Source organism: Panthera pardus, unplaced genomic scaffold (genome assembly GCF_024362965.1).
Source record: "Panthera pardus isolate Hobbes unplaced genomic scaffold, ASM2436296v1 HiC_scaffold_2, whole genome shotgun sequence".
Classification (NCBI taxonomy): domain Eukaryota; kingdom Metazoa; phylum Chordata; class Mammalia; order Carnivora; family Felidae; genus Panthera; species Panthera pardus.
In genome coordinates, this window is record NW_026526765.1 from 97456375 (window position 1) to 97472033 (window position 15659).

The following is a 15659-nucleotide window of genomic DNA, read 5'->3' on the forward strand; positions in this document are numbered from 1 at the left end:
ACCTTTGTTTCTTGGTGGGCTTCTAGATGGGGGCTGGTCACCAGAAAGACCAGCCATGACTAGAAACTTGGAAGTTTTAGCCTACCCCTCATTTTCCACAGAGGGGCTGGAAATGGAATAATTGATCATGCTTACATGATGAAGCCTCCATAAAAATCCCAACAGTATGGGGTTTGGAGAGCTTCCTAATTGCCCAGCATGTAGAGGTGCTGGGAAAGTGGCATGGTTGGAGAGGGCATGGAAGCTCCACAGCCTTCCCACACACCCTGTCCTACACATCTTCTTCATCTGGGTGTTCATCTTTGTCTTTTATCGTATTTTATAATAAACTGGTAAACAGTAAACTGTTTTCCTGAGATCTGTGAGCTTCTCTAGCAAATTAATTGAACCCAAGGAGAGGGTATGAGAGCCTCTGATTTATAGCTGATTGGTTAGAAGCACAGGTAACAACCTGGACTTGCACTTGGCATCTGAAGTAGAGGGAGTCTTGTGGGACTGAGCCCTTACCCTGTGGGATCTGATGCTTCCTCCAGGTAGAGTGCCAGAAAGGAGTTAAATTGTAGGACACTCAGCTGGTGTCACAATTGCTTGATGTGGGGAACCCCCCCCCCCACATCTGGTGTCACAAGTGTTATATGGTAGTAGTGTGATAGTAAAAGAGAAACATAGGAGAAGGGTCTGTTCCCTCCCCTTCCCCTCCCTTCTTTTAATGTTTATTATTTATTTTTGAGAGAGACAGAGTTCAATCAGGGGAGGGTCAGAGAGAGCAAGACACAGAATCTAAAACAGGCTCCAGGCTCTAAGCTGTCAGCACAGAGCCCGATGCAGGGCTCGAACTCATGAACCAAGAGATCAAGACCTGAGACGAAGTCGGACGCTTGACTTACTGAGCCACCCAGGTGCTCTGGGTCCGTTTTCTAAATAGTGTATGATCCAAGATAAGGTTCTTTTATTTCTGTTCCCCAAATAGTTAACCAAATATTCCAGTGTGAGGCATTTCTTCCCTCACTGAATTGAAATGCTGTTATGACATACTAAATAAGTAAACTTGAGTCTGTTTCTGGTCTTGCTATGCTGTTATATTGATCTTTTTGTTTGGCTTGTCTAGGTACCTCACTATTGTAAATGCTGTGGTTTTATAGAGCATTACCAGCAGGCAGTCTATTTCTTTTTTACCTTTAGTGTATGTAAAATGATCACTAAAGAGACAAATATGAACTCTGCCTAGATTTGAGTTTTGTAACTGGCTCCCATGTTGGAGAAATGATCATCTGGAATATTCTGGACTGGACAGTGCAGGCCCGTGAATGCAACTTCTGGGACCCATCTGCACAGCTGGACACCCAACAAGAAATAAAACTCTGTCAAAAACCCAATGACATTTCTATTCATCACTTCACATGGGATGAAGAGGTAAAAAAAAAAAAAAAAATCTGTAAACTTGTCTTTTTTAATACACCCAGTGTCTAATTTTTTTTTTAAGTTCATGTATTTTTGAGAGAGGGAGAGAGAGAATCTCAAGCAGGCTCTGTGCTGTCAGAGCAGAGCCTGATGTGGGGATTGAACTCATGAACTGTAAGATAATGACCTGAGCAGAAATTTTTATTTTTATTTAAAAAAATTTTTTTTTCAGTATATGAAATTTATCGTCAGATTGGTTTCCATACAACACCCAGTGCTCATCCCAAAAGGTGCCCTCCTCAGTACCCATCACCCACCCTCCCCTCCCTCCCACCCCCCATCAAACCTCAGTTCTCAGTTTTTAAGAGTCTCTTATGCTTTGGCTTTCTCCCACTCTAACCTCCTTTTTTTCTTTTTTTTTCCCTTCCCCTCCTCCATGGGTTTCTGTTAAGTTTCTCAGGATCCACATAAGAGTGAAACCATATGGTATCTGTCTTTCTCTGTATGGCTTATTTCACTTAGCATCACACTCTCCAGTTCCATCCATGTTGCTACAAAGGGCCATATTTCATTCTTTCTCATTGCCACATAGTACTCCGTTGTGTATATAAACCACAATTTCTTTATCCATTCATCAGTTGATGGACATTTAGGCTCTTTTAATTTGGCTATTGTTGAGAGTGCTGAGCAGAAATTTTTAAACTTAATCTCATGATGGATATAAAAAGGTATCATTCCCCGTATTCAAGTTGTGCTTTAAAATGTTGTGATATTTTTCAGGGTGCCTGGGTGGCTTAGTTGATTAAGCGTCCAACTTCAGCCCAGGTCATGATCTCAAGGTTGGTGAGTTGGAGCCCCGTGTTTAGGCTGCTTCGGGCACTGTGCTGACAGCTCAGAGCCAGGAGCCTACTTTGGATTCTGTGTCTCCCTGTCTCTCTGCCCTTCCCTCTCTCACAATAAGTAAAGCTGTCTTTTTTTTATTTTTTGAGCTGTCTCTCAAAAACAAGTAAACGTTAAAAAAATTTTTTTAATGTTCTGATATTTTTCATAGATTGCAGAACTTCCATTAAAAAAGCATTTTAATCTTAGCTCCTGTCTGTGAGGCAAAGAAGTGATTACATGTCTATAGATTTAAAAACTCTGTTGAAATCTTTGGTTGGATTAAATAAGAGTTATGGTCCTAAAAATTATGTTTTTTATTTGGTACCTTTTTTGCTTGTAAAAATTAGTATTTAAAGTTTTTTCATTTTGTATTTTTTCTTCTCACAGATTTTGATTGAGGTGTATTAATTGCTATAAATGCTTGATAAAGCATTACTCAGTTTTCCCTAGTATTTCTTCTTTTATAGGGGTTTGTTTTTTCTATAAGGGGACATTAATTATTGATTATAGGTGATTGATAGAGTGACTCTGATGAGTAATAGCTGCCCAAGAGTTCATTAATTCTCCAGCTGTGCTTATAATTTCCTTTGTGCTCTTTGGTATATCACGTAAACTGCACAGATTTCCTGGTTTGTAGAACTAGTTTTTGGGGTTTCTTTGCATTTGAATTGCTACCCATAGGGCTCTAGATTTTAGCACGTTGACCAGTTTTCATTAATGCTCCTGACACTTGCCCTCACTTTGCGCTGCTAAGTGCAGAGTACTGATCCAGAGGATCAAGGGGATCTTTCCACATTTAAACTCTGGTAAGCCTTGAGGGCATGCTATGGTCTAGATACTGTGAGTCTGAGTTGGGTTTGTAGGCCTCAATGGAAGAGAAGAATTCCTCAAGAGAATTTTTTTGGTAAAAACAGGGAGGCTAGATCTTAAGGGATTTTTGAAAGATCTGCCTCACTGGGGTACCTATTGCATAAGAAAAGGATTCCCAGGCAAGTGCTACCAAAAGTCTAGTGATGTGCAAAATAATTTCAGAAGCTAGGTAGTGTGGTGTGAGTCAAGAGCAAGGGACTGGAGTAACATGACCTTGATTCTGGTATCAGCTCCATGTCTGAACTTAGTGTGTCGCTTTAATCTTCTAAAATTTTAACTTGTTTCTGTGGAAAATGAGATGTTGTTAGGCTATAAGAAGATCAATATTGGTAAAAGTACCTTCAAAAGATTAAAGTTGTTTTCTAATAATACATTTGGAAAAATGTTTTTTGTGAATTCTTCGGAGGATCTTAAGATGATAGTGCCACTATAGCATAGGCTTTTTTGTGTCCTTGCATTTGTAGGTCTCTTGCATTCTTAAGAGTATAGTGTTAGGTGAATGAAAATCTAGGTTGTGCCTCAGCAGCTCCCACTGTACCGCCAGTCTGCCAGCCAGAGTTCCTCTTTCTAGCTGTCATATACAGGACTTCTTTGGAAGTTCCCTATTGAATACAGAAGGTAATAGTGGCCTTCTGATGTCATAGCAGGACTGGAAATCTGTTGTACTACGTAGTGGTAAGGATTAATTTTATGTCCATTTCTGAACTTTTCTCCTGACCAGAATGTATTTGCTGCCGTTGGAAGGGGTTTATATGTGTATAACCTTCAAATGAAGCGTGTGATTGCTTGCCAGAAAACTGCCCATGACTCCAGTGTCCTGCACATTGCCAAACTTCCAAACAGGTACTAGAAGGTGGGCCAGAGTAGCCCATGAGCTGTAGTCTGCCAACTGTAGTTTAATGAAAAAATACCACCCTAACTTTGACAAAGATCATGTTAGTATTATTTAAAAAGGTCATTTACAGGGGTGCCTCGGTGGCTCAGTCGGCTGAGCGTCTGACTTCAGCTCAGGTCGTGATCTTGCGATTTGTGAATTTGAGCCCGGCGTCGGGCTCTATGCTGACGGCTCGAACCTGCTTGGAAGCCTGGAACCTGCTTCAGATCCTGTGTCTCCTCTTTCTTCCCGTCGTCCCATCTATTCTACAACAAATGAAATAGATTCCCATTTCCCAGTTCCACCATGGTAACTTCTGAAGTGGCAAAGTTATTTGGCTCCATGGTTTGACCTGTTAGATTCTTTTAGAAATGGAGAATACCCATGGCTGTCTCTAACAAAAGAGTTTGTGGTAATGTGTTATAAAATTTACAAGAAGTAGACTTTGGGCACTATTTTTCTTCTTGTATTTTCCATAAACCCACCTTATTGTTGCAGTTGTTGATGGCCAGAAAGAAATGGTCATCTCCTTGTTATGTGGGGCTACTAAGCAAGGGCTTTCCTCTAAAGGTAAATTTGGCTTCTGAGTTTCTAGGGATGAAATTGTAGGAGGGGAATACTATTTTCTCTGCAGGATACTTTTAGAGTGAGAGCCACCCTGAGAAGAGATACAGTGAGAGGAGGGAAGGGGACTGTTCAGGATATTGTGAAAGTGTAATTAATTCATAGTTTTCCTGAATACATTAAAAAAAATTTTTTTTACATTTATTTATTTTTGAGAGACAGAGGCAGAGCACAAGCAGGGGAGGGGCATAGAGAGAGGAGGGGACACAGAATCAGGTTCCAGGCTCTGAACTGTCAGCACAAGGTCTGATGTGGGGCTCGAACTCACAAGCTGTGATAATCATGACCTGAGCTGAAGTCAGACACTCAACCGACTGAGTCACCCAGGTGCCCCACATTTTTAAAAACAGGATGATACATTTATCACATTTAAGCCAGTGGGACAATATAATGTGCCCTTCCTGAGGAGTGCTTTTACTTAGCATTGTAAAGCCATGTTAAATAGTGATTTTTATCAACTCCTGCCAAGAGCTGAAGAGAAGCAGTTGAGGGCGCTGATTTCTTTCACTGCAAATTTAGCATAGGCCCTTGTTGTGCACTTGCTTTTTGTCAGTTATTTATTTTTTTTCTGACAGGCAGTTAATCTCATGCTCGGAAGATGGCAGTGTACGCATTTGGGAGTTAAGAGAAAAACAGCAGCTTGCAGCTGAACCTGTACCAACAGGTGTGTCTTTTCTTCTATGAAAAACAGAAGAAAGGCAGTTAAGTGCAACCACAGGAATAATATACAGTGCTCCAAATAGGCATGTTTACATGAAGCATATGCTAATTGGGATCTCAAATTCACATCTTAATGTTGCTTTAATGTAGAACTGCCTGTTTATTTCAATTCAAGTCAACTAGTATTTTACTGTTTTAAGGGGAAACTCTTACTTTCTGGTAATCTGAACAAATGGCCCATTGAAGTATTCAATCATTTTATATTGTCTATCATAATGCTTGATACACAAATGGGATTTGTACCATCAGTTATCACATTAAAGTGTTCTTTCAGCCTGGAAGCATTAACATCGAATTCAATTTATGGAAAAATACACTTTTGTGTTTCTATCATAATCTCCTGAGCTCTTGACCTGCAGGTATTTGGTTTGAAAAACAAAATCCTGGTTCATTAGCATCCTTTGCATAGGAAATCCGATGCTAGTACCTCTGGAGTTTCTTCTGGTCATCTGAAGTCATAGGGTATTGTATTTGGACATATATGTTGCTTTTCATCTACTTTTGTTGATCTGAGTTGTGTGGTTTTTGTTTTTATTTTTTTTTTTTTTTTGACACTGGCATTCAGGCCTTTTGCTGCTCTCTTTTATTCCCAGTGCATTTTGTCATGTGAATACACCTTCACCAGTGGGTGAGGAGGGGCAATAAAAGAGATGAGCAACAAACCTTGTAGTTAAGATGAAAGGAAGTAACATATTTACATTTAAATTTTCTGTTTTTCTGATCCTTTATTCTGAGTAGAGAGCATAGTAATTTTGGGAATGACTGAAATGATTACTTTTCTAGGTTTTTTTAACATGTGGGGATTTGGAAGAGTAAACAAACAAGCCAGCCAACCTGTTAAAAAGCAACAGGAAAATGCCACTCCGTGTTCTTTGGAGCTTATTGGAGATTTGATTGGACACTCCTCATCTGTGGAGGTATTATTTTTAATAGGCATATAAAGGTTTAGGGAATTCCCACTTTTGCATCTCGCTGCTCTTCATTCAGTTGGTATCGTTTTTTTCTGAATCTAAACATGGATAGGTTATAGTACATGCAATTAAGATCTCCCTTTACAGAGATACGATGTGAGTAAGCAAGGAATGTGTTACTTCTAAATATGGGCTTAATCACCATTATTTGTGAGATGGAGACAGCCAACAATGGGACAAGGTGAATAATGTGGAATACATATGTTTAACAGTAGTAGAGGGTGCGTGGACAGTTGGGGTTATATGTTGAGTTAAAGTCTTCCAGAATTGAATTCAGGGGGTCTTAATCAAATTCAAGAACAGAGCCCTGTTTTTACCTCCTTTTGAAGGATATATTGTTAGCTTCATAAAACACAGGGCTTGGTTAGCGTTGTGCATATATGAAAATATTAGTTGAGAATTATGTATACAGTTCAAACTTGGGGAAATCTAAATACATTAGTATTTTACTATATACACTATTGCCTATAATGAAAGGAATAAGATCAATTGAGATAGATGATTGGAACTGATAACAGTATAAGCAGAGCCTTAAGGATTGAATTTCTTAAATTGTTTTTCCCTGTCTCATTGCCAGGGAGGAAAGAACTACTTTCCATGTGGAAGTGCATTTATGCCTAGCATTCATTTCTTCTATTTTAGGGCAGTGTACTAGACACTGGAGTTTACAAAGAAACCTAAAACATAATCCTTACCCTCGGGACTCATACTTGAGTAGACAGGAAGGCTATAGATCTAGTAAGCTGTTAACCTAAGCTGTTTAGGATAGACCCAGATGATTGTACACAGTGAGTACTCAGGAATTAGGAGAAAATGGTTAGTGGAAGATAGAAAATGGACTTGACCTGTACCTTGAAGGGTAGGGAGGGTTAACATAGATAGCCTTATGACGGTAAGTTTCCCGATGTTGGGTATCCTGTCTTGTTTATCTTTGCTTTCCTCTAACAGGTAGCCCAATTGTTTTCATTTTGTCCTGCTTTTTAACTTTGCTTAGGTGGTTATAGTGTAGTTGGGGAGTAAGGATGTAATGTGGTAGACAGAAGTGCAAAGATAGGATCTCCTTGCTGGCAAAGAGCAGACTGGCTAGGCTGGAGCAGTGGTTTCCCGTGAATAGACGCCAGTAGGCGTTAAGCCTGAGAAAGTAGTTTTGGGTCAGATTATGAATGTCCTTGTATGTAAGGCTCAAGAATTTGGACTTAATTTTTAAAACAGTAGGTACCCATTAAAGGTTTTTAAATGGTGGGGGAAACATTCAAAGTGGCGTATTTGCTGTAAAGTGTTGACCCTCAAGTATTTTTTTTAAGTGTCTCTGAAATTTCCTCTTTTAAGTGTTACCTCCTCAATTTCCTCATTCCTTTTATATTTTTATCTTTACTCTCTAGCCATCTAAATTCTTAATCTTCCATCTCCTGTAGTATTTGCTTCCATAATTGCCCCTCTTATATCCCATCAGCTGAGGCCTTATCGTGCTATCTTCAAAACTGTGTGTTATTTCAGAGAGAACTCTCATCCTCTTGTTCTTTAATGTTGTATTTCTATCCTTTATTTCAGTCTTGCCTTTGAGGAGCTCTGTTCTACATCGGTGTTCATGCTGCCTTCTCACCAACACTCCGTATTTTTTATTCTTAGCTCCCAGCCTTTCACTATGCATGACCTTCCCTTTATTTGGGAAATTTTGTTTTTGAACCGTTGACATTTTCAGTGGTTACTGATCTATGTTCCCTTTTTCTGTGGCAAATCATAGTGTGAACTACATTTTTTAGGACCTGATTATATAGTCTTCGTTTTAACAACTGAACTAGCACCTTTTTCATGGTAGTGCCGTCTATTATGCTGGGTTCCCTAAGTAAATGCTTACTGACTGATTAGAGTGCTGAAGCCAGTGTTTATCTTAGAGAATTTGGAATTCAGACATTTAACTGGTAGCTATTAGTGTGTACAATAAATGATGAACCAATTCTGGCAGGACTTCTGATATAAAACCAATACTTGAAGAATTAGATTATGGTAAAATTGAGAAGATTCAATGGGAATTCATGTATTTCACACACAAAAAATAGCTGTTACAGTTCTGATTATTAAAATACAGGATATTAGTCACATAAATAGTAGACCATTAATTTCTCATGAAAAATGATCAAGAAGTCTCCAAGGTACATATTTTACAAGCCATGTTAGTGTATAATTAGCCTTGCCTCTTCTCTTTAAATTTCCTATAATCAGTAGCTTTAAATGTCTTTACAGATGTTTCTGTACTTTGAAGATCATGGACTAGTGACTTGTTCTGCTGATCATCTCATTATTTTGTGGAAAAATGGAGAAAGAGAATCTGGATTGCGCAGTTTAAAATTATTTCAAAAACTGGAGGAGAACGGTGACTTACATCTTGCTGTGTAGTTGAAGGAATTTGGAATACTTGTACATGAACCTTGAACATCAAATATAGGGTAATACTCAAATTTGTATTGTATTATTTATTTTTTAGTAATCTCCACACCCAGTGTGGGGCTTGAACTCAAAACCCTGGGGTCAAGAGTCATATGCTGTAATGACTAAGCCAGCCAAGTGCCCCTTGTAATGTATTACTTTTTCTGGTTACTCCATAAAATTCTGGTTGAATTTTTTTTTTTTGGTGGGCCTGCAAACCAGCAGCAACTTGCTTCTCAGGTATTTGTTTAACTTAAGAAATGGGTCTAATTTTAGCAGTGAATTTTCAAAAGTACTCAGATCACAAATATTGGTTGATACAGAACTAAATTATACATGGCATCTGTATAGAAAATTTTTTAATTAGGCTTAAAGAAAATTCTATACCAGAAATTGTATGAGCTTAACAAAGAAAAGTGCTCGGACCTCTCACTCCCTTTATTTAGCATACTTTTGTTGCCTCTACATTACCACCAAAAATTGTTTTAAAAGGTACATGTACTTTTTTTGTTGGTGGTGCCAAATCAATCATTTTTTGTTTTAGTTTACTACAATTCCTCTAAACTCAGATCAATAGGAATCTTATCAGGGTATATCCCCCCCCCCACCCAAATAACTGTTAGCTAGATTGGTACTAGACCAGCAACTGCCCCTCATATAGGCCAGGGATGACAGCTAGGTCACTAAAGACTTCTGTCGCAGGTCAGAGACCATGAGCCCAGAGTACTTGATTTGTCTTAGCATTGCTTCAGATAGGAAATACTTGCAGTGACCACTCAGATTTAATCATCTTCCTCACCCCAGCAACCTTAAAACAGAATACTTTCCTCCCTTTGGGTACTAAAGAATAAAAATTTAAAAAGAAAAGTGGGTGACCCTTCCCCTTTCTGCTGACTCATGTGTTCATCCCATACAGCCTAAATGGAATCTTTATAAACTGTTGTTTCCCCAACCATCCACAGATGAAAAGACCTAAAGTCATCTGTGCCACACCAGTGCCCTAATATTAGGAATGAGTAAAGGCAAGCGATACTATTATTTTTAATTCACAATGAAAATAGCTTTATGGAGAAATATATTAAAATCTCTCTGCCAGCTTTCTAAGTTTTCATCCTAAAATTAGAGCGTGAGTAGTTTCCCTAAACCATGCAGACATGCATTCTAGTCTTAGTGCATCATATTGTTTATCACTTTAGTGTCTCCAAGTCATTTTCAGGCTTTTAAATTTTCCTCTATAATTACTAGCTAGCTTTTTCTTTGGAAATTCTACATGAGGTCTTGAGTTGTGTAAGACCTCTTCAATGAATTATACAAGGAATTCATAGATTTGCATTTTCAGGTAGTAATCTATTCCTATGGAGTGATGGAAACCATAGGTGAAAGCTCCAACTCAGAAAGATGGGAGATTTTAGTAACAGCCCAGACTGGACTGCTGCTAAAAAGTTGAACTTGCATTAACTTGCAAGCCTTTATGGCTGCATCCTCTGGCTGTATTCACATAATACAATCAAGAGCTTAGATTTCTGAGGCACTGTATTATTCCTTTCTCAGCTTGAGGCTGGTTCTTTGCCCCCAAGACTAACCAGCCCTGAGTTGCTTAGACAGCAAGCCAATTTTATAAAGTAAAATTGGAAATAAAGAATGACCTTCATGGTACTAAGGGTCTTCTACCTGTATTAGATTAGAATTTTTCTAAATTAATATGGCTCCCCTTAACCCAGAATGTTTTGGTAAACAACTAAGTATAAAGTATACCTTCTGAAAGACTATATTTCTAATAAATTGTATGGAGGAATGCAGTATTTAGTTAGCAATTCAGAAGATTACTCCACAATAGATGACACTGATAAAGGACATAGCTGTGTTAAAGCTTTAGTACCTGGCAGTCTTCGAGGATTTAACATTTGAGTTCTTATGAAATTAATTTAACATTATAAGGAGTAAGCTGTAACATTCATATAGAACATGTCAGACATATGATAAATGTTACTTACCAAATGGAAGTGAAAGCAACATGGTGAGGAAAATACTGTCCTTGCCTCAAGCAAGCTTCTGAAACCTCGGCAAATTACAGTGGGATTTTGACATCCTAAACTTAATGTGTCTGAAAATAAAGTTTGTGATTCATGAAATAAAGGACACTAAAGCGAAATTTTGAAATAATGAAAAGTTTAGGCCAAAGAGATGAAATAAAAACAGCTGTTGGGAATGAAAAATGGCTGTAGGAATTTAGTTACAAGTACTTCACAAAAACATTTTCATCACATTTACATAATGCAGCATCACAACACAAAGCAGGCTGCTGTCCTGACCAAGCACATTCGCTTATCATCTAACAAAAATAATTTAGATACATTTCTTTGCATGGAATTATCATATAGGTTTTCATTTTTTTGGTACAAAACATAGAAAAAAACATTGGCACATTATGTAGTGATGTCATTTTTTTTCTTCCCATTTCCTAGTTTCCAGTGTTCTGCATTCCAATTCAGTCTCTGTTTATACCTCTGAAAAATGCAGCATGGAGTACAGAGGATTTGAAAAGAAAATGAAGCTATTTTGTTTACGGAGTTTCTAATATTTACAATACATAGAGAACAGGTGGCCGGTAAAAGAGAAAGGAAAATCTCAAGTCTGACTTGATGGAGATCACAGAAAGTTTTCAAAAGAGCTGTATAAAAATATGCACTTGTGCTTTAGAAGCTTTTAGCATACAATTAATAGCTTAAAATAGTATTTACTGCTTCCCCTTACGTCTGTTTTCTGATATATTTACACACCTTGCAGTCTTTTCTGTTTTACATCATTAAAGCAAAATGGCAAGGTCTCAAATATAGATTAAAAACATCTGAACCCTGAAACTTCCCCATCCTTCCCCAAATACATTATGTATAGATGGTACACTGCATAACATACTCCATGGACTTGTACCCAGGAAATTCAGATTGCTTTAATAAAAATTTTAAACTGTGAATGTATATAAATTTTCTTTTTTAAAAAATCTTATCCAAGGGCATTCAGGTTTAATGGCTTTTATATAATACTCACTATATGGCCTTGTGACTGCCTCTGTAAACCAGAAACAAGGGAAGTGCGTGGATTCCCCCCAAACAAGGTGTCAGTCCCTTCCCTACCGTGAATGGCTCACTGTTAAGGTGAATTGCTTTTATAGGAAAGAAGGCTACACAGGCTGCTGCTACCAGTCTTCAGAAGGCACTCACCAGGCCCAGGCTGCGGTCTACCTTGGGTGTCACCCCCTTGATCAAAAGAACTACTTAGCCACAGAGGCTGTGAAACTAGTTTATCAATAATTTGGTCCTAGTTGTTTTGCTCATTTTATAAATAGTTTTTTTCCTTAGGTGTTTTTATGAATCTTTCAGACTGGTGCTCTTGAGGAAAATAGTCAAGCTAAACAGCGATGTTGACTTTTATGGTAAGAGATGGGCTCACAGGCACCAAGTTTTTGCTGCTTGTATCCTGCTAGAGTAAATGAGCTCCATAGTTTGATGAGGACACTAAGTGTTCAAAAGAAAAAATATTTTTCTTAATGGAACATAACTTTCTAAAAATGCAATTTGGGACTTGAATGACTCAAAGTCAAAAATTAAACACTAACCCCTTAACCTACACCTGTCTTTTCAGTATAAAGGAAAGCCTCTTATTTACACTACTGTGATTCACAGTGCCCGTTGCAGATCAAGAGGTCCCCTTGTCTCTCGGGTTTAGCTGTCAGATGGAAGCCTCAGACTTTTGCACTTTAGGTCATCTAATGTCTTCCAGTGTTTGTAGTTATCAGCCAAATGTTGCATCAGGGCTGGCAGATGGGCAAAGGCTGCAAGGACATCAAAGAATCACAGGTTAGATGCCAGGAACATTTATAAGGCCGGTGCTCTGTGAGACATATGGAGGCTCAATATAGGAAGAGAGGTACCCTAGGTCAGGCCTTATGCTACACGTGAACATACAAGCATGAGAAGGGTAGATCGTTAAACACTAGTTTCTGAAATACAAACAGGTCCTCTTAGTTAAAAGTGGAAGAGCCATTTATCAGCAACATTACAAAATGTATTAAGTCTACTCTGAATCAGATTCTTTGGGTATTCTTTCTAGAGTTTCCTCCAATGATAGGAAAAACTGCTATAAGCTTTGGAACCCTATGCTTTGAAGAAGTGAAGACTTGTAGATCCAGTTATCAAACGTCCATGGAGTCTTCTGTACTCAGAGGTTCTCTGCAAGGTGCTGGCCATGCAGAAAGTGGACATGCACGCCACCATAGCTAACTTAAAAAAACAAAACAACATTTCACATACACCTGTAGGCCCAGCCTATGTCCTTAGGGGTTATCATCATAAAGCAGAACAAGATATTCTGTTGAGGTGACAGAACACCAACTCTCTTACCATCCCAAGCATCAAACATGTCTGTTATGAAGTAGTCAATGAAAGAGATTTGGGATTTGGGGATGCTACATGTATTCCGGTCAAACACTGGCATCACCACAGGGAGCCCCTGTCTCTTCTCTTCATCAGTCTGCAAGACATGAGAACACAGACAGGGCTGAGGCACATGAGGAGCTGTCACGGTAGCATTTAGTTTCTCAGAACAACTCTGGAAAGGGGTCATCATCCAATTGTATCTATGAAGAAGGAGGCTCAGCAAGCTCCTGAGGCCTATAGAAATCAACCACCTGATGAACTGTGGTGACTGAATTCAGGTCTTGTGAGTCCGAAGTCTCATACCATACCACAGTCCCTCCTGAAGCATCAACCTCCGAGTTCTTAACTCCTTTCCTGAGATCGATTTCCAAAGTAGTACCAGTAGTATTAATACTAATAATCCTGACATTTACAGTGAGGGTGCAGTGGGTAAACCTTCTTGTGCTTTGGCATGAATCGGCAACTGTCACTAAACTGTACCAATAATCATTTTATTATTCACTGCTACATGCCTGAGGTTTAAAACCCCAATTTTACTTAGGAATATCCTCACTGAAGCAGTAAGAATTACTAATCTTATTAAAGTTTAACCTTTGAGTATGTATCCTTTGAAAATTCTATGTTTTGACAAAATGGAAAGTTCACATACAGTCCTTATACTGCATACCAAAGTATAATGGTTGTCTTGAGGAAACGCATTTATTGAGGTGACCTAGCCTTTTTTTTTTTTTTTCTTTCATGGAATACAATTTTCACTTGAAAGGATGACAAACTATGATTGTTCAGATTTGGGTACTGGTCATGCAGCTCTCTCAGGAAGTATGTAAATCTGAATAATTTGCACATTAGAGTGTGTAATGTGTGTGTGTGTGTGAAGGCCATTATGTACTAAGCTGAATATTAACATCCACATTTCCTGATGGTGTGTTGAACCAGAGGCCACATGATCAGAGGCCTCTTTTGTAGCTTCTGATTTTTAGGTCACAATGCTTGTGAACGTCAGTACATTCCTTTTTGGGAAAAGGACCCTTAAACGGGGAGCTTCTATTAAGGAACTTAAAAGTGCTTCTTTCCCATTCCCTAATCACATACTTAGGAGAGTATTAGGAGTAGGATTTCAAGTCTTCTCTGGATCCTGGGAAGCCCATTAATGGCCTCCTGCCAGCTTTGGGCTCAGCTTGCTCATTTCAGATGAACTGATGAGGTATCCTTAAAATATCCACTGTTGCTTAAGGAGTAATTTGGGATTTTTAACCCCTTGGTTCTGGCAAGCCGAACTGCCTGTCCTACTTTTCTTCAATTCAGGGCTCTTCCCAGCCTTGAAAGCTGCAGTTAACTTACTGGATACTTGGCTAGTCATTCCCTCTGGCAGTCCTTCTAGACATTTTCAGCTATTTTTTATCCTGCCTTAGTGGTAGAGCCTAGCCATATAGGTCCCCCCAAAATACATTACTTGTAGCTGTTTGTTTCTATGACACATACACACCTCAATTCTTAGGGCCTTTTCTCTGGAAGTAGGCTTGTATTTAGAATGGCATCTTGTGGTCTACTAATTTCTCGATTTTTTCCCTTTAACTCCTTTTCACACTGGCTAAGTGAACTACATATTGCTGCTCTTGTTAAATAAAAATTCTATTTTTCTTCATAATTTTGTACATTTTTTCTCTCCCAGAAAGTCCTTTCCTATTTCCATAATTATCTTTCAAAAGAAAAACAAAAACACAACTCTATTACCATTTCCCCAGGGCTTTTTTTTTTTAATCTAGGAAACAAGGTTTCTTAACTCTGATAGCCCTTAACATACTTCCTTTTGAGCTATTTCCTTTTTGTAGCAATGTGTGGACCTATCTATGTCTACACAGCTCCCTTACTATATTCTGAGCTGCACCCGTGCAGGAGTGTGTCTTCTTCCTATCTGTGTCCTCACATGCTCCATGGTGAGAATAACCTAGTGAGCGAATGGACGATAGTTCAGATTTGGAGGGAGTTCAGGATCTAACAGTCTGATGATGAAAAGGTACTTCCAAAGGCTCAGTTTACCCTTTTCCCCTAGAGTAACTTTGGTTACTGACCAGCCACATGAATCACTCCTGAGGGAACCAGAAGCCATTTCTCGAAGAGAAGTGGAGCTTCCCTAGAGAGGCAGTATACCTGTGCAAAATACTCCTCAGAGATCCTCCCAGCCCATTCAATGCACAGGTCCAGGGGGCGGCATGGGTTGGCGACATCAGCACACTTGATCATCATCCGCTTGATCAGAATTTGGTTTTCAGGAAAGTTCTTCCCAGTAAGGTTGCATTCACAGTCGCTGCCCTCCATCTGGAGAACAGATGGTCAGATCATGGTTAAAATGATGATGCGATCACAATGACCAGACACTAGAGAGTTATCACCCAGGTACCTTTGGACAGGACTGGGACTCAAATTTTCCCATCCTTAATTCCAATTGTATTA

The 15659-nt window shown here is 38.9% G+C and overlaps 2 protein-coding genes across 11 annotated transcripts in view; one reads left to right on the forward strand and one right to left on the reverse strand.

Moving 5' to 3' along the window:
* Positions 1 to 11743, forward strand: part of WDR41 (WD repeat domain 41) — a 202515-nt gene extending 190772 nt beyond the window's left edge. For 4 of the 5 annotated variants that reach the window (XM_053907259.1, XM_053907257.1, XM_019462946.2 and 1 more), the window contains 5 exons: positions 1229 to 1413; positions 3875 to 3996; positions 5227 to 5315; positions 6155 to 6288; positions 8587 to 8801. In XM_053907259.1, coding sequence (XP_053763234.1) covers positions 1229 to 1413; positions 3875 to 3996; positions 5227 to 5315; positions 6155 to 6288; positions 8587 to 8739 — 683 coding nt within the window. In that variant the 3' untranslated portion in view covers positions 8740 to 8801. Of the gene's footprint in view, positions 1 to 1228; positions 1414 to 3874; positions 3997 to 5226; positions 5316 to 6154; positions 6289 to 8586; positions 8802 to 11234 lie in introns of those variants that run through there. The other variant, XR_008423820.1, reaches the window with a different exon arrangement.
* Positions 10922 to 15659, reverse strand: part of PDE8B (phosphodiesterase 8B) — a 274179-nt gene continuing 269441 nt past the window's right edge. For all 6 annotated transcript variants that reach the window (XM_053907256.1, XM_053907255.1, XM_019462938.2 and 3 more), the window contains exons 20-22: positions 15357 to 15524; positions 13170 to 13299; positions 10922 to 12601 (exon numbers count right to left, since the gene is read on the reverse strand). In XM_053907256.1, coding sequence (XP_053763231.1) covers positions 12492 to 12601; positions 13170 to 13299; positions 15357 to 15524 — 408 coding nt within the window. In that variant the 3' untranslated portion in view covers positions 10922 to 12491. The remainder of the gene's footprint in view (positions 12602 to 13169; positions 13300 to 15356; positions 15525 to 15659) is intronic.